Raw genomic sequence first — 18,984 nt, 5'->3', positions numbered from 1 at the left:
ATCCAACCACTAAATATCACATATCCCTAGCTGAACAGTTATGCTAATACCATACGAAATGTAACACGGGATATAATAGCTAAATAAACGTATATTCTACAGAGAGTTTGGCTTTGTAATTTCTCTATAACCTTCGCACAATAACATCTCTCAGCTCTGACAGTGCTGCTATGACAACAGAGTGCTTACTCAGTGCTACTACAATCCTAAGAGAGCTACATGGCAAGTATCTTGGGTAAACCGTGAGAAGACGTGGCCCCTGGTGACGGTTGACTAAACACAAAAGATGGAGACTGAGGATTCCATGCATATAGCAGCTGATATGAGAGGATTACATAATGTACATTAAAGAAAGGCACTTCTGCTTATATTTTCTGCTTAGGGCAGTGCTCTGTGCCAATGCATGCCAGGTTTAAGATTAACTAAGCTTTTTTCGCCTCTCTACATCCTCAATCTGTGTTTGAATAATGGCTGCATCTCGCACACAGCAGATGTGATCAAAGATAAACTAAAAATGTTTTTCACCACTGGCCAGTGACATATCTTACAGTGCCAATAACCAATCTTGTTTTAGCAAAGGCTATTTAACTTCACACAATATTACATAGACAATTTATCCATACAAACAGAATATAATTTCTGTTCATTCTTTGTCTGAATAGAATCTATATCACTATTTGTACTCAATGTTGTCATTGTTAACTAAGACTAAAAATAAATAACTAAATATTAAAATAACTAAGGAAATAAACTAACGAGAATATTAAAAATCATTTTTGTTAATTACTGTAAAATACAGCTGAAGTAAAATAAAATGTCTGATGCAAAACTTAAATTTAAATGAAAATTAGAAATGTTGTTTAAGTATTAAGTACTAGAGTACTAAGTACTAGAATCACTAAGACTGAATAACTAAAAAAACTAAAATATAAATGTGAAAATCACAGAACAAATTCACTGAAACTTCACCTAAAAATTAAATTGACAATATAATAATAACTAATTCAAAATATTAATAAATAATATAATAGTATTTAAATAACACTAAAATAACATTGCTGCAAACAAGATTGTATTTTTTTCCCTTTATTTTATTTGATTTATTTTATTTGCTGTAAATAGAATCTACCTTCTCTCACACATGTAAATAATTGCTGCCAATCTGAAAATAATTATCTTGGTTTGGAAAAACTGGGCATGATTGTATTCCATCATCACCTACTACCAAAACCCTGAGGAAAGAAATGTTATTTCAAGTTTTATTTTTATCAAGTAACCGAAAAAAGCACTTAATGTGGTAACATCTAAATTAACTGTAAATTGAAATTGTTTAACCTGACTAAATCAAGTTATGACAAATTACGTACTCCAACAGAAATCATTTTTATGGATTAGATTAGGCACAAATGGTTCCTTGACGTAACAAATGCAGGTTTTTCAATTACATGTTTAGTGGAATTGAAGCTTTAAACGCAAGTTGTGTCACATAGGATATTAAGAAGCATTAGTTTGGATGTTTAGCTGTTAATAAAGCTGCAGAAAGCAACAGGCAGCCACTGCATAAGAGCTTCAGAGAACACAAGCTGTCACTCAAACACACATCTGCTATAAGCCCCTCCCACTGCGAAACACAAGCAGATAGAAGTCTTTCTCCCATGTCTTCAACAACCATAGTGCATATAAACTGAAGTGGGATTTTTACATACGGTGTCCCAGAAGTATTCAGGCACAAGTCATACTTAAAAAAGAATGAATTTTCTTGCAATAGATTACAGAATTTAGCACTATGTATTGTAAAGAAAAGTAGCACATTGCACGTGCAGATGCCACTTCATTTGATACTTAGTTATCTAACTAATTAACTACTATGACAGATAAGTGGATGAGTGAGACCAATTAGTTCATAAGTGTGATATAACATTTATCCTGCTCTGCATTGCAAGCCAAAAGAGAAACATAACAAAAAGAGAGGGTGACAAGAGAGAGGAAACAAACAGCCCTGCAGCACCAGACTAGATAAAGCAGCTTTCAGCTCAGAAACCACACTAGCAACAAGGGTTAGAAAAAAGCAACAACCAAATAATCACAATATATCACCAAAATACCAACTCCAAAAATGGCATTTTGGTAATAATCATTAAGATTATTAGAAGACTGTATTATGTTTGTCCATTACTACATTATAATGTCCACAACTACATTATTTATAATAATCCAAATATTAGATACTAAATAAATACCAAATACAGAAATGTTGAATATATAATGTTTATATAATGTTGAATGTATAATGGTATAATTGTTACTGGCAATTATAAAAGCTGGTTAATAGATTTACAACTACACAGAGAAATTACAACAAAATAGTTTGATAGCCTTAACAGATAAACATTTATGGCTTTCATGGGATATGATATGAACTTGTCTCTAATATGATTTTTGTATGATTGAGAGAGTATGAATTTTCTCTCAAACCCTTGAATGGACTCTGAGGCTGCAACGATCTGCTTTATCCATAAAAACTGCAAAAGCATAGAAGAGAGAGTGAGAAATAGCCCAAGAAACACACATTTCAAACCAGCAAAATCTTCAACTGGCCCCCGAAACGCTGAGAGAGAGTGATAAAGAAGGAACAAGAGTAAGAGGAATAAAAAAAGCTATAAAATTGAATAGAAAACAAGAGGAAAGGGAGACGAACTGTTTGACACAAAAAAGGCTAAGAGCTAAGAGGAAATTCTGAGTCTAATTTAGACTTTTGAAAGTCACTTGACACTGAATTGTACCAAACCCAGAGGGCTGGACTCCAGATCGTCTGTTCTAAGGAATTTCCCCGCTGGGATCACCATCGAGAGACGATAGGATGAGAAAAGAAACGAGTGATTAGAAGAAATAGAGAAATAGAGTTAGGAGTGCACAGGGAAGCGTTGAGGACCCAATGAATCAATGTGACCTGTTTAAAGAGCGTACATTTGAATGTGCGTGTGTGTGTGGTAATTAACAATTTATACTTAATTTTAACCATCCATGATTATATATGCAACTCTCTTCCATCTCTAATAGAGACATAAGAGCTCTGTTCCAAAACCTTGCAAGCTGCTTGCTACGAGTGATTAGAAGAAATAGAGAAATAGAGTTAGGAGTGCACAGGGAAGCGTTGAGGACCCAATGAATCAATGTGAGCTGTTTAAAGAGCGTACATTTTAATGTGCGTGTGTGTGGTAATTAACAATTTATACTTAATTTTAACCATCCATGATTATATATGCAACTCTCTTCCATCTCTAATAGAGACATAAGAGCTCTGTTTCAAAACCTTGCAAGCTGCTTGCTGCCTACTACCTACTGTACATAGACAGCTGCCTAATAAGACAGCCAGCATTGACTGTAATGGAATATCAAAAGTGACAAATTTTGAAAACTTTATGTTGACAGCAAGTTCACGTGGTGCACAAGTAGTGCTCAACGCTGAGACTCAAACTGATGTTAAAGTTTGTTGTTAGCATGTTGCTAAGCTAACAGTCTGATACTCTAACAAACATAACAATGCACAACATCCTCAAGTATTAGGTAAAATAAACAATTGTAACACTGAATTCCTTCCATTGATACTTTTAGTACTGAATGAACTATAACTAACATATATTTCATCAACATTTCTATTTTTCGTCCACCATTTTGGGATAATGTTTTCACAGTGTTTCACCTCTAAAGACATACCTACATGTTTCCTTAAAATATGGCCAAAAAGAGCTTAGAAGGCAGCCTAATTTAGTTGCCTACTTCTCTCTAGGCAGCTTACTAGGATTTGGAACAGAACAATAAAACATTATGCACTAATGCATGTCTCAGTACCATTAAAACAAAAGTGGTCACACACTGTCTGATGAAATACTTATGATGAAATAAAGGCAGAGCAGATAAAAAGCAAACACTCTTACTCTCGATGATGTCACCCAGGCCCTGGGCATAGAGGAGGTCCTTCAGACGGGACACCTCATCTTTCAGCTCACGCACCAGACGGTTATTAGGATCTTCATTGATCACAGCATTACAACGGATCTGCTTAGCCCTGTCTGCATACCTGAATCACACACAAAGTGGACTTAAGATGGTAAAGAAAAAATAAATGGATTGAAAAAATGCTTTAATAATGCTGCTTTCTTATGGCGGTTGCAGTAGATATATACACATAATATAATGAAAAAAGATTTTAGACAGACACACATACACACACTGATAGGTGCCCAATTACTCTGCTCAGCAATATTACTGCACACCAGTATCTTTGAAGGGCATTTCAAGTGGGAGGCAGGTGTGTGGAGAGAGAACAGGAATATTCTCATTATGTAACATACCGCTGTACCCGTCAGCTCATTAACTAGCTCATTACCAACCTCAGACAGAGAGAAAACAATGATAGAACTGGTGTTTTACTGAGCAGGAATACCTGAGAGTGCTGAGGGTTTCATCATAGTTGATGTCAGCAGGACTGAGAGCCGCCACCATTGCGGTGCGAGAGTTGCCACCTGCAAAGGTCAAAGGTCAAGTGCTTCAAGAGTGAGAATACATTAAAATCCTGTTTCATGTGACAGAACACCCTGATACATACCAAGGTTCTCTCTCAGTAGCCAGGTCAGTACAGAATCCCTGTAAGGAATAAAACTCTCTACTTTCTTCTTCTTTTTGTTCTGTGTGGGGAAATAAATTATAAAAATTATATTATATTATATTATATTATATTATATTATATTATATTTCAAACATTTGGGGTCATTAAGCTTCTTTTTTTTAATAACTTGCTTATGCTCAACAAGGCTACATTTATTTTATCTCAAATACAGTAAAAACAGTAAAATATTATTATTACAATTGTAAATACAAAAATTTTGTATTTATTTATTTTTGTGAAAAATGTGATACATTTTTTTCTTGGAGTCTTTGATACATAGAGATTAATATCAAAATTAATAATCAAAATTAATCAATTAAAAATTAAATAAGTTCAAAACAAAGAGCAGACAGACAGACAGACAGACAGACAGACAGACAGACAGACAGACAGACAGATAGATAGACAGACAGACAGACAGACAGACAGATAGATAGATAGATAGATAGATAGATAGATAGATAGATAGATAGATAGATAGATAGATAGATAGATAGATAGATAGATAGATAGATAGATAGATAGATAGATAGATAGATAGATAGATAGATAGATAGATAGACATGTTGTTTCATGTTGTTATACCTTGTTTGAGCCAGAGTCCTGCAAAAATAAGTGATTGCAGATCATTAAACTGACACACATTAAACTTTTTATGCAGAAAATAATAAATCATCAAACATCCTCAATGTTCAGAGTAAAACAAAGCACTTACCACTTCAGCCAGAGCTGAAATGACTTTTCCCAGGGTAGTAAGTGATTTATTGATGTTTGCCCCTTCCTGGGATAGAAAGAGTAAGTAGAAAATTTAATTACAATTCCAAACTCAAAAAATTACTGATGATAGAATGAAGTGGGGTACTGTCAAAATGTCAGTATGCGCTCTGTGCACTAATGGCAGGAAGTACAGGAAGTATGTAGAGAGAATTAGAGGACAAAGGGAGAAAGAGAAAGAGACATTTGTAGATGTTAGAAAAGAAAAGAAACAGAGGGGATACAATGATGTGGAAGACCACAGAGATACTAAAGGAGTTAAATAGAGAGCATGAAAGGACAACAGACAATTGGGGATAGGAAGTGAATATATACAGTATATATATATATATATACATATATATATATATATATTAGTCACCTTGAGCCGTGTGCCTTTGGCTCCTGTGGAATCTGCTCTCTCACTGCCGGCTAAATCCACCAGACTGATTTTGCTGACCTGCCAGAGAAGTTCAGAATAGGTCAATAATGAACACGCTGATAAATGGACAGGCCCATATCACCTTTCACATTACCCATACAGAGAAAGAAAAAAAACTCTCAATGTCAAAAGTCATCCAACACAGCCCTGTGTAAGGGTGAGAGACAAGTGGCCTAACCTTTTGATCTAAACAGAGCTGTTTATTGTGACTGACAGGGTCTGTAATATGCAACAGCAGCACAAACCTTTTCTGAAGTGTTGTCTGTTTCGGAGTCATGGCGCTTCTGGGTGAAGATGATGTTGAAGACAGCGTGTGAACGGCTGCTGGTCTCATTCATGTTAGTGGCAGCTACTGTCCTGGATAACAGAATTTCACCATTCAGAAACTTCATTAATATTGACTGCTCAGACTCTATACCTTGTGAGGAAATTATGTGTTTTTAAATTTTTCTTACTTTCATTCAGTAAAAATGTATTAATTTTTCAAAAGTGACAGTAAAGACGTTTACATTGTTACAAAAACTTTATTTTAAATAAATTTAATAAATTCTATATTCTTCAAATAATCCTGAAAAAAAAACACAACTCCACAAAAATATTAAGTAGAGACCATTGATAATAAGAAATGTTACTTCGTTACTTGATCTTCAGAAATGTGCAGCAAATCAGCATATTAGATTGATTTCTGAAGAATCATGTGACACTGGCAGCAATTGAAAATTCAGTTTTGTCATTACAGGAATAAATTACTTTAAAAAATATTTTACAATAGAAAATATATATTTAAATGCAATAATATTTGTATTTTATTTTTGATCTTGGTGTCTTCATATTCATCAAATGCAGCTAAAATAAAATAAAAAACTCCCAATTATTCATTCCATTAATGAGCTCCTGTCTGTTTTGCCAAACAGTAACTTACATAACAGACTAAATGTATAGCGTAGGAGGAAAGTATAGTGCATTGGCACTGGTGCATCTCAACACCTTGAGATTAGAGAACTGTTGACTGACGCTAAGCTGAGGAAACAGGAATGCACTAACATAATGCCTCCTGGAATTAAATGGTCCATTTGTTTCCATGATGATAAGCCTAAATATTTGTTTTCCTCTCAATGTGGCCATGAAGACCTTGAAAAAACACGTGACCAGGACCACTGGTCTGTGCAGCAAAAGGCTATCATTGTTTATTTCTAGAAGCCAGAATAGAATAGAAAAGAATAGAATCGAAAAGAATGCTTTCACATTGTGCCAGAATGACTGTAATTACAAAATAGCAGCTTTGAAATTCTAGTTTGTGCTGATCATGTCCTCAGACTCAGAAATTATTTGTTTCTATGACAACGCTCAAAATCCCAATGGCTTTGTTTTAGAAGACAGCCAATAATTTAATGACTACATTAATTCACCTCTATATGTTCTCTCTAAATGTTTAAAAACAAACATAATGCACTTGGGCAATAAACTAAAATATGAGTTTAGGTCCCTGCCTAAGAGCAGGTCATATGGGTTTTCGAAAAATATCTCTTTTGCAGTTTGTAAGGTAGCTATCCTTCAATGTAAACAGTCTGCAAAGTTGTTAATCAAAAAAGTGCATAATAAATAAAGATATTGTCTCTCAAAAGAAAGAGTCGATTCAGAATCGCCTTAACGAATCGTCATATTTTCGAATCTTCTGCCTGTTACCGATCTACGTCACTGGGTAACACATTTGCATTATTCCCGCCTGCCCACGAAACACGAACACTCTCTGTGTCGAGAAGATGCTGTGTTCCAAGATACCACAGCAATACAATTCGAACCTTTTGTTGTGCTCGTCATTTTACCAAGGACTGCTTCTCTAATCTTGCCTTTTATCTTCGTTGGCTTCTTCTAATCTTCTTTATTTGGACTAACAAGCATCTCTGAACCACAACCTGTAAGTACGATTGATACGTTATGTGTACATTTTCAATTGAGTGCTCAAAATATCAAGTTTTTGTGCTAATATGTGATGGATACCTAATGCAGCTTTAGGTTTCCAGGTAAAGCACGATATTACTGTCTTACTGAAATAGTTCTGATAATTCGCTGTGAACCCACTACTTCCTAAGAATGTGTCGATTTATGTAGACTGTCGCTGTTCTAATTACTTCGTTTAATAATAAAGAATGTAGTGTAGCGCGCAGACTTTATAATCATTGTGAAAGTGCTGTTTATGTAGTTATATGGGTAATGCAGGGAGTAAAAGACCCGGTAGAGAGAGACGAGTTAGTTAGGCTGGTGAGCATACAACTGTTCTGCGTTATAATTAAAGGTTAAGACACGGAGCGTCTTTTGTCTGTCGTTCTTCAAACATTACAGTAACGTTAGACATATTTTGGTTTTCAAACTGTATTGTTTCATCAGTTAGTCACGTTAGCACTCGGCTAACGTATCCACCATTATTGTTTTGTTAAGTGTTTACAGTTTAGCAGCTAAACTTTAGCTGTGGGCACAATCCGCTTGCATAAGTGTTAAACAAAATGTTTTTATGTCATTATTTTAAGAACTGATTGGAGCACTATATTATTGTTTTATGTAAAGGTGCATGCTAGGGTTGCCTGGTTGTCACAAAAAAAACCTGCCCAATTGCTACTCAAAACTAGCCAAATCGTGTTTCGAGGGTGGTCCCTCCTTTAAAAATCGCTTTCACGCTTTCAGTCGGGGTTCCCCTGGTAAATTTGCATTCAAGTGCCTAAATATGACGTTATTGGGGTCGCAACAACCATCAACATCCAAAAACAACCGTGTATTTGGCAACACAGATGGTAGCACTCACTAACTTGCTCAAGCGCTCCTTTTTGTGCCAATCACAACAGGCTTGGTCAGCTGACCAATCAGAGCAGAGTAGGCTTATGGAAGGGAGGGGTTTACAGACATTTCGCTCAGAACTGAATCGAACAAACATTTTCGAAATCGTGGACAAATGACTCTATGTTTAAATGTATATTCTGGGAAAATTACCGTGTTTTCTGACCTTAGATGCATTTAAACCTGTTTTAGGGGACTCCAACACAATATTAGGACACTTAAAAAAAAAACATATGACCTGCTCTTTAAGTTGTTTTTGTGGCAGAATCCATTTTGGTTTCATTGCATCATGACAGTCAAATCAGAAAATTTGGAATACTCATAAAATTCCGACAAAAAAAATTCCCCATTTATAATTATGTGTTTATTATACAATACCATTAAATACACTACCATTCAAAAAATTTAAAGGCTGTTCTTTTAAGCATTCATATTTTTTTGTGGAAATTGGGATACATTTTTACAGGATTCTTTGATGAATAGAAAGTAAAAAAAAACTGTGCTATTTAAAAATAATCTAAAATGTTAAATGTCTATACTGTCACTTTTAATAAGTTAATTAGTTTAATTTGTCTTGGATTAATAAAATACTAATGTCTTTTGAAAAAATCTTTCTGACCCAGATTTTTGAACAGTAATGTACATGAATAGTTTTTACTTGTTGGAAAATCATAATTACAGCAATACAGACATGGCATGAACACTCCATTACAATAGAATAGAATAGAACACCTAGCCTTATTCCCTGAGTCCATCAGGTCTTGAATGTCATTATATGATGTGACGGCGAGTTTGGACAGATCCTCTACATACGGGCCCAGTAATGGGTGCTCTCGCACACGCAGATTTCCTTTGTTTTTTGGGTTCAGAAGATCTCGTACCCTTTCACAGTAAATCTCCATATAACTAACCTAAAAGGATGAAAATAATAGACTGTTAAAAGCAAAAAAACATAATCTACTTGAGGATTAAAACAAAAAATAATATACAAACTTTACTGTAAAAAGTAATAACAATATTGCTAAAGTCTTAATGACATGATAATTATTATTATTTATTTTTTTTTACTATAGGTAATTTATCGTAATAGCTGTGATAACAGGGCACAGACTCAAACACACCATATACAGTATATATAAAAGCAGCTGCTTTGGAATTAAGCTACACTCAGATTTGAAACAATAAAAAAAATCTTACCTCCACAGAATAGGACATGTTGTTATCAGTATTGTGGTCATTAAACTTGGTAAAAAGGTCTTCACACAGCTGATGTTTAGGATTGAAGGGAGAAGAGGAAAGAGAGAGACATAATAAAGAGAGATTAGTAAGCGAATAATCATTTTCTTACTGTGTGTACTAGTCAGCTTGGTGTTTGACTTGCCATTTAATTTTGTTTGAATTTATCTTGTTCACACTGCCTCTGAATACATTATCATTTTTCCTGTTTATAAAGCAATGCCAAAGTGACAGGAGAGACCATATGCGCTTTAGATGTACAAAAAGGGCAATTTAGCAGCTGAAAATTGGTTTATAAGTACTTAAATTGATATTTAGAAATGCGTATTCTTCATATTTGCTTATTTATGCATCTGTTTTACCAGTGGAATGATCCCCTGCTGGTCCTTTTCCTGTTTGCCCATCATGGTATAAGATTTACCGGCCCCAGTCTGGCCATATGCAAAAATACAAATGTTGTAGCCCTCAAAGGCATGAAGTAACATTTCCTCTCCAATGTCTCTGAACACCTGCTGCTGGGAGGCAAAGTTGATATCTTCTGGCTGTGGATAGATGAAGAAAAATATATACTGCATGATCTTTGACCATTTAAGGGTATTACGTCTATCATGTTTTGTGTGTTTCACTGCAAGCAATGCTGATTTTTGTTTCATTTCATTGAACTACTGACTTACCGAGGTATGTGACCAGTAGGAGTAATCAAAATTGAAGCTTTTGGTTTCTTTGGGTGCTTTGGGGTTGATGATGGCTGAAAGACAAGGAAAAGAATGGCAGAGAATGAGTAAGGTTAATAAAACATGTTCGAGATCCTGAGTGGACATCTAATACTCTGTTGTCAGCCACTAAATGGCCGCCATACAGTCAATAAATGCTGAGTCACTGTAGTTTGTCTAAACGGGTCCATGCCGATGTGCTCTAAAACCCTGCTGCTCTCACCAGCAGTAAATGAAATTCAACAGAGAGAGGCAGGAATCATACCAATATGATAATGGATGTAAATGAAAATGACCTATTGCAGGCATTGTCACAGGAAGATTTGAGTCATCTGAACTTACATAGTCAAAGTAAATGCTATTTAGGTGCATAAACTAGTATAAAATGAGCTAGTGTAATAGTATGAAACAGAAATATCGATTGACTGTCTTTACTTTACAGTAATACATTCTTATGATGGCAAAGCTGAATTTTCAGCAGCCTTTTCTGCAGTCTTTAGTGTCACATGATTCTTTAAAAATCATTCCAGTATGCTGATTTGATGCTCAAGGAACAGTTCTTATTAATATTATTATCAATGTTGAAAACAGTTTATGCTGCTTAATATTTTTGTGGAAACCATAATATTTTTTTTTCTGGATTCTTCGATTAATAGAAAGTTGAGAAGAACAGCATTTGCATGAAATAGAGAATGTTTGTAACATTATAAAATGCTTTTACTGTCACTTTTGAACAATGTAATGTGTCTCTGCATGACATATACAGCATAAGTGTGTAAAAAAAAAAAAAAAAAACTACTGACCCCAATCTTGTGAATGCTAATGTATGCTGTATACAGTAATATGTAATTTCAACCTAAATTAAAAATTTTTGAACATTTTTGTTTTAGGATTTAGAACAATTTAAAACATGCTAAAATGTTACGATGTAAAATTAATAAGATTTATTAAAGGTTCTGAACTATTTCTAGTGCACTAATAAAATAAATAATAATAATAAAAGGGAAGTCGTGGCCTAATGGTTAGAGAGTCTGACTTGTAACCCAAAGGTTGCGAGTTTGAGTCTCCGGTCCGGCAGGGATTGTAGGTGGGGGGGAGTGAATGTACAGCGCTCTCTTCCACCTTCAATACCACGACTGAGGTGCCCTTGAGCAAGGCACCGAACCCCCAACTGCTCCCCGGACGCTGCAGCATAAATGGATGCCCACTGCTCCGGGTGTGTGTTCACGGCTGTGGGTGTGTGTTCACTGCTGTGTGTGTGCACTTAGGATGGGTTAAATGCAGAGCACTAATTCCTAGTATGGGTCACCATACTTGGCCACATGTCACGTCACTTTCACTTTTTCACTTAAAATAAGGAAATGCATCACATCGATTACGTGAATTTAACACAAAAGGTCAGATGTTCTTGCTTCCACTGAAGCACAAGATGCTCTGTGATCTCAAATCATGCTGGAAAACATGATCATCAGGTCTTACACAAACTTATGCAGCTCAATTGCTGATGACATTAGGAAAAACGGGAATATAATACTAAAAGATAAAAAAAATAATAAAAAAATCAAATTTTTTTGCAATTTGCTGTATATGGATTGCCTGCGAAAAGTTTTCTGCTCAAGAGAATGTGAGAGATCAGCGGAAAAGCAAAGAATAGCTAGAAAGAATTACACCCAGGTCAGTGTTCAGAGCCTACTGTGTTACACAGCCATAAATGTCCTTTGCAAGTTTATATTTCATACAATCCTTGAGTGAGATACAAGTAAACATGTTTAGTTTACTGTCCATCATGGAGGACTCAAGCATGAGACCCAACTCAGGTGCTAAACATCTCTTTGGACAATTTAATCAATAATTCATAATAAAGTAGAAGTGAATAAAATAAAGGTGGAGATGGGGGTGGTGGACACATACCGGAAGTGCTGTCACAGGAGCGAGGTGAGCGGCCCTTTAAATATTAAATACTGTGTTGTGATTGACAGGATTAAATGACTCGCTTCTCCTGAACTTCCTTTAGAAGCCTATTTTGCCAACAAAGAGGTTTCTTTGCAGTTTGCACCATACTCCACAAAAAGTATAAGCAGCAGACAGTATGTAATAACATAATTAACATAATACTCTGCACTTGAGAAAACTAGAACCATCCCACTAAAAATCTGTATAAAATGAATGCACAGCCATTATATAAGAGAAAATCATTGCCAAAAACACCCTGCATCATGGAGGAAACAAATAGACTTGGATCGTGTGAAAACATAAAGGATAATTGCACAATTTTCATCTACTTAGAGAGCAAAAAAAGTCACTGAAATCATGTACCTGCATTTAAACTGTCTATAATCACTTCCTGATGCTTATTAGTAGCTCAGAACATTATTATTCCGTCAGCAAGCCCACACGCCACCACAGACGCTACAGTCAGGAGTCTGACAGGCAGCATGAGCTCTGACAGAACATACTGTCTCTGCTCTGAAATACATCTCAGCTGCCATATGGTGGGATGTGCAAGACCAAAAGCCAAAACCACATAAAAATAGCCCTTTAAGTAAACTCTATTAAATAGTCTTAATCGACCATGAAGCAAAAAGCCACAATAACCATGAAAAGGACATCTGAAGTACACATATTTTCAGTACATGCTTGAGCAATCATTACTGGACTGAGAAATTGAATTTAGTCAAGCAGTCACGAGGAAAGCTTTTATGAACACACACACAAACACACACAGTGGTATTTTCACATGCACATAACTAACACAAACAGACAACAAACAAGCAATAAGATAAATGTGATGAATTAAGTTTCCTTCAACAAACACGATGTGTTCTGACCTTAAAAGAAGGGCGATTCAAGAATGACCTTCAGAGAGTCAATAGGCTGAAAAGAATTTTCTGCACTAAGCAAACACTTATCTTGGTTCAGATGGTCAGTGAACAGAATGCATTTGATTACACACTGTAGTTCATTTATCTATGCGTTTCATTTTATACACGATGCAATATGATCTAAATAGGGACATTGACTAAAGTGATCATAAGCTCAAAATCCTACACTAGTGAAAAATACTGTAATATGTATATACATATTTTTGTGTGCGTGGCATTGCTGCATCATCTGCTAATTTGGCCTTATTAATGATCCCATAAATGAGTTCTTTAGCTTTTAAATGATTGGTTCACCCAAAACAATGACAATTGCCATTTACTCACCCTCATGTTGTTACAAATTAAAACACATACTCAGGCAAAACACAGCAACTCACTGACTTAATGATCCAATCGCAGCAGTTAACAGCTAAATGAAGAGGAAGATTATTTGTGAATGACTTGATTTTGAAACAAATTTCATGAAAACAAATGGATTTATTGTCTCAAAAAGCCAAGGTTGCAGAATGCTAGGGGCTGTCAAACAATTAATCGCATCCAAAATAAAAGTTTGTGCTTATATACAGTAATATATGTGTGTGTGCTGTATATATTTATTATGTATATATATAAATATACACACATGCATGTATATATTACATGTATATATCTAAGAAAAAAAAAAAATATATATATATATATATATATATATAAATTATATATAAATACATACATATTAAAAATATTTCGGATCAGCTCCAGGCATGACGAAGCAGATATCGTCCTCTTTTGGAAGACCAAACAAAGTAGTTTCGCTTTCACAACGAAGCACACAGCGTCTTTACGACATGGCGGCAACAACAACAAAACTACAGCGAGAATAAAAGTTACGCCTTCTTTCTTTGGGCGGTGTTATGCAAATCTTCCCACATAGCAACGTAGATATGTGGGGGTGTGTTAGAACGAGCCGTTTTAGGTAGGTGTGGCTGACTCTTAAATTTATAAAGAATATCTCTTTGGATTTGAGACTTTAGTCTTTGCAACTTTACAGATCTTCTTTATGCACCAAGAGCTTGTAACACTCCAAAGAGAAAGGAAAAATTTTAATCGCATCATATGACCCCTTTAATGAAACCTGCCAAAGGAGGTGAAGACTACTTCACCAAAAATGCATTAAAATACCTTCATGAGAGGTATGGTCTGGTATCTACCACACTGTTGTTTAAAATGGCTTCACACTCATAGTTTTGCTGTCTGAGACAAATTTCAGGCAAATCATAAAATATTTATATTTTTGTAGAGAAAATCGGTAGTCCTTGATCAATTAGTGTGACATGCTAACTGATAGCGTTTTTGTTTTGTTTTGTTGATCATAAATTATGTCTCTTTTTGTAGGGAAAAAAACTAGATTTTTTTATTAATTATTGTGACATGCTCATGGTTGTTTTGCTTTGTGTTTTGTTTTTCTTTGTGTTTTGTTTTGTTTTTCTTTGTTTTGTTTTGTTTTTCTTTGTGTTTTGTTTTGTTTTTCTTTGCTTTGTTTTGCTCTGTGTTCTGCTTTGCTTTGTGTTTTGTGTTTTGCTTTGCTTTGTGTTTTGTTTTGTTTTGCTTTGTGTTTTTTTTTTGCTTCATGTTTTGTTTTGTTTTGCTTTTCTTTGTGTTTTGCTTTTCTTTGTGTTTTGTTTTGCTTTGTGTTTTGTTTTGTTTTTCTTTGTGTTTTGTTTTGCTTTGCTTTGTGTTTTGTTTTTCTTTGTGTTTTGTTTTGCTTTGTGTTTTGCGCTTTGCTTTATGTTTTGCTGTGCTTTGCTTTGGTTTGTTGATTGTGAAATAATTCTGTAATGCTGTAAGAAAAAAGTAAATTTTGCATCACAGTTCAGCTGCTCTTTTGTGCTGTCAACAGGATGATTGGGACCAATGTCTTGCATGAAATGTGTATTGCACATTCTGAAATAAAAGATCACTGATGTTACACAGTGTACTATGCCTTTTACCCAAGATCTCACTGGGAAGAAATCACAAGTAACATCCATAAAGGACCATAAAAATAGCACAGCTTTGGCTTAATCAAAGTTCTGGATTCTGTTAAAAACTGAAGACTCCATTTCCACACACACCAGTCTCAATCAATATAGAGAAGGGAATTCTGGGAGTGATGCGATCGGGGAGCATCATTTAGCGCTTTGATCAACATGGCAATTGGATTCTCTTAAAACTCTTAGCTAAAGTCTCTCCATTTTCATAATCACACAGTTTCATCAAATGGATAATTTGGTATCTCTTCTAAATGGACATATAATCACATGCATAATTACCACAGTATCATGGAGAACATCACACAGAATTTACAGCAGCACTGAAACCAATGAAATCCCATGTCAGTAAAGCCTTTTTGCTGTAAGAAACCATTAGACAGAATCTTACATTAGTTTTCTCGCAGGGACCAGAGCTAAAATCTTCTGTGGCTTGGTAATGAGACAATTTCCAACAAAAAAGAAACTCTTTTATAAGAACGTAAAGGCCTGTGTGAGCAGGGTGGCTTAAACCAGTCAGAGCTGTCAATCACTCAGCTTTCCACCATTCTACGGCTTTGTGGGAACATGGCTATTGACCCATCTCAAGCTGGCAGCAGTGACAAAGCAGCCAGCGTGGAGCACAAAAGACACTCTCTGGGCTCAGACTCCCACTAACAACCAGTTATTTACACCCCCAGATTGAGAGTGGGACTGGCTTCTTTCCAAATTACTGCTGACTAGAAAGGCTCTTTGATGACATCATCGACCCTCTTGCCGTACACCAAGTCTACTTTTCAAAGGACAGCAATCTACAAAACAATTCAGAAAGATGTGTTTGCATGTGTGTTGTTTATGCATATTAGCACAGTTTTAGCTTCTGCAATACTAGTAAAGTGCCCTTCAAAATGCATTCACAAAGACATAACTCCACATAAACAACAAAAGAAGGTCAAACATGTTAAGTAATTGAATGTTTCTCACATTAGATTTTGAATAGATCTCTACCATTACGCCACTCCGCTGGGCCTTTATACGGATTGGCTTAAGCAGCCTGGCGATTGTGTTGAGGACTTTGAAAGGATGTCTTTGAGTGGACTCTGAATAGACACATGCAAACCACACAGGCTGTCTGTGCAGGTAATCTTGCATTTTAAATGAATGCTATGCTGTAGGATGGCTTACAGCATTGCTGTGCTGAGACAATATGCCACAAAGGTGGTCAGGTTAGAGGTTCAGATGATGGGGAACAGATGAAACAGCTGTTATTATTTAGAATCCAATTAGAAATAAAGGATTTGAAAGGTAATTATTAAAAAAAACTAGCACACACCATGAAAAAAAACAACAACAACTTGAAGCAGATACTAAAGAATAGCCCTCACTTATAAGAGAGTTAATGGTGATAATATCATCTGGCAAACTGGAATGAACTCATTAAATATATAACATTTTCAAGATCTTATTTAAAATTTCTTATGCAATATTAATCAAAGTTGTTTTAATCGGCCACTGCCAGCTGTGCATCTGAATGTACCTCAAATGTTCAACGTTGCAATGCGTCAATAATATGTGTTAATGTCTGCAAGTATGCCAGAATTAATTTGTAAATGGTTAGAGTAATGTTGAATATTTTTATGACAGGGTGAAAAGTGAACTCAATGTCATATGCAAAACATGTCAAATAGACCAGCCCCGACTCATTAACATTCACAGATGTATGTTTACACACATATTTGTATGTTTGGATACAAATGATTAGGCATACTGACAATATGGAAAAAAGGTAACACCGTATTTTACAGTGTCCTTGTTACACTTGTTACTTTCTATAGTAATAACAATAAATGTAGTATAATTACAAGAAACTAACCCTAAACCAAACCCTAACCTAAGCACATGTAAATTAGTATTACTCCATATTTAATTAAATAATTACACTGTATCAAGGACATTCTTGCTCTCTATATACTGTATGTGTGTCAGTGTGTGTGTGCCTACATTATAAAAATGTTATTGGCAAATAAATATACAGTGACAATTTCAGTTACTAAATACTATTATATAGATATTTTCCCATTACTGTTTGAGTTAATGGCAGATGTGTTTTTAAAACATATTGTTAGAGCAGTGACATTCATCTCTAACTATTAAAGATCTGACAGAAGGCTGACTTGCACAATCCATTTACAATGACAGTAAGTGTTTCTACTGCTTTTGATGGCTCATTTCTCTATTGTTCAAGGTTCACAGTCTTCTTCACCCATTAAAACAAAAGAACTGAGTGTTTTATCCTCACTGTTATCAGTCTAGAACAATGTCATATTAGGGGTGTGTGATATTTTCTGGGATTTTATCGATAACTATAATTAGACGAGATTTTGCTGATTGTGCTGGTATCTCAAGGATTACCGTGGACAGCTGACTCCTGAGGTTTTTGATATTCTTCATATTTATACTTTTAAAAAATGCAGCGCTCCCATTTAGAACAACGGAAGAAATACGCTAGCCTCGGTAAAAAAAAACGCTTTGGTGGACACGCGACCTAAATGCACACTCGCACTAGTCTAGACTTCACGTAATATATGCGTGTACTCTGTATAGGTGTTTTGAATAGTTTTTGCAAAATACTCGATAATGTCAAATCGCACATCGTTAAAACAACATTTACAATATTATTGCAGACGATATATATCGCACACCCCTATGTCATATTTACATTATGCACTACTAGCTGGGTGCCCTTACAAAAAAAAATATATTCTGCAACATGGCTTTCAGATTTGCCAGTCCCAATGCATCTCCTTCGTAAAACCCTTGGCCTAACCTGCACAACAATACCGTGGTGTAATAAATCTGCCATCGTCAGGACCCTTTTGTATGTGCACTTTGTTTTTACAAATAGACAAAGGTGTATAACAAATGGCACACTGCTTTTTAGTAAAGTTTCTTTTAACCCATTCTAGTTTTTGACTCAATATTTGATGTAAATATCAACACTATCAAAAACTACCTCAGGTACAAAGACGATGGTGGACACATTGTTTTTCTCAAGCAACACAAGGTGGAAGGGAGGAAGCTAATTTAGGCCAAACTCTAAATATTTCACAAGCTCTCATCCATTATTGACCAATGGCTTCGCCCAGCCCGGCAGATTAGAAATCAAATCTCTCTCCAGTCATCCATCAGTTCCCTCCATTCTTCGAGCATATTCACATGTTTAGAACCAAGAAATCTTCTGCTGCATGATGACAATATTAAAAAAATTGCAAAGTACAGCAATATCCTAATTCCAATTTTTAAAACAATCATAATATATTTAACCCATCTAACATTCTAGAGCACACTATAGGATAAAAAGGAAAAACATAATAATAAAATGGTGACCAGGGCAAGTTTAATCACTTTTTTTCTTACAATTTTTCTACTGTTAATGTTTTCAAAGTTTTGACTACAAAAACAATTACTG

At 35.2% G+C, this 18,984-nt stretch overlaps 1 protein-coding gene across 1 annotated transcript in view; it reads right to left on the bottom strand.

The window, feature by feature from the left end:
- The window catches only part of LOC107593169 (kinesin-like protein KIF1A), a 72,564-nt gene that overhangs the window by 47,713 nt on the left and 5,867 nt on the right, over nucleotides 1-18,984 (bottom strand). The window contains exons 3-13 of the mRNA XM_016282785.1: nucleotides 10,607-10,680; nucleotides 10,295-10,474; nucleotides 9,894-9,962; nucleotides 9,429-9,607; nucleotides 6,110-6,221; nucleotides 5,805-5,882; nucleotides 5,385-5,450; nucleotides 5,255-5,272; nucleotides 4,610-4,688; nucleotides 4,448-4,526; nucleotides 3,939-4,081 (exon numbers count right to left, since the gene is read on the bottom strand). Coding sequence (XP_016138271.1) covers nucleotides 3,939-4,081; nucleotides 4,448-4,526; nucleotides 4,610-4,688; nucleotides 5,255-5,272; nucleotides 5,385-5,450; nucleotides 5,805-5,882; nucleotides 6,110-6,221; nucleotides 9,429-9,607; nucleotides 9,894-9,962; nucleotides 10,295-10,474; nucleotides 10,607-10,680 — 1,077 coding nt within the window. The remainder of the gene's footprint in view (nucleotides 1-3,938; nucleotides 4,082-4,447; nucleotides 4,527-4,609; nucleotides 4,689-5,254; nucleotides 5,273-5,384; nucleotides 5,451-5,804; nucleotides 5,883-6,109; nucleotides 6,222-9,428; nucleotides 9,608-9,893; nucleotides 9,963-10,294; nucleotides 10,475-10,606; nucleotides 10,681-18,984) is intronic.

Source organism: Sinocyclocheilus grahami, unplaced genomic scaffold (assembly GCF_001515645.1).
Source record: "Sinocyclocheilus grahami isolate Dianchi unplaced genomic scaffold, SAMN03320097.WGS_v1.1 scaffold166.1, whole genome shotgun sequence".
Lineage (NCBI taxonomy): Eukaryota > Metazoa > Chordata > Actinopteri > Cypriniformes > Cyprinidae > Sinocyclocheilus > Sinocyclocheilus grahami.
The sequence above is the reverse complement of the archived record's forward strand: the minus strand, read 5'-3'. Positions and strand labels throughout refer to the sequence as shown.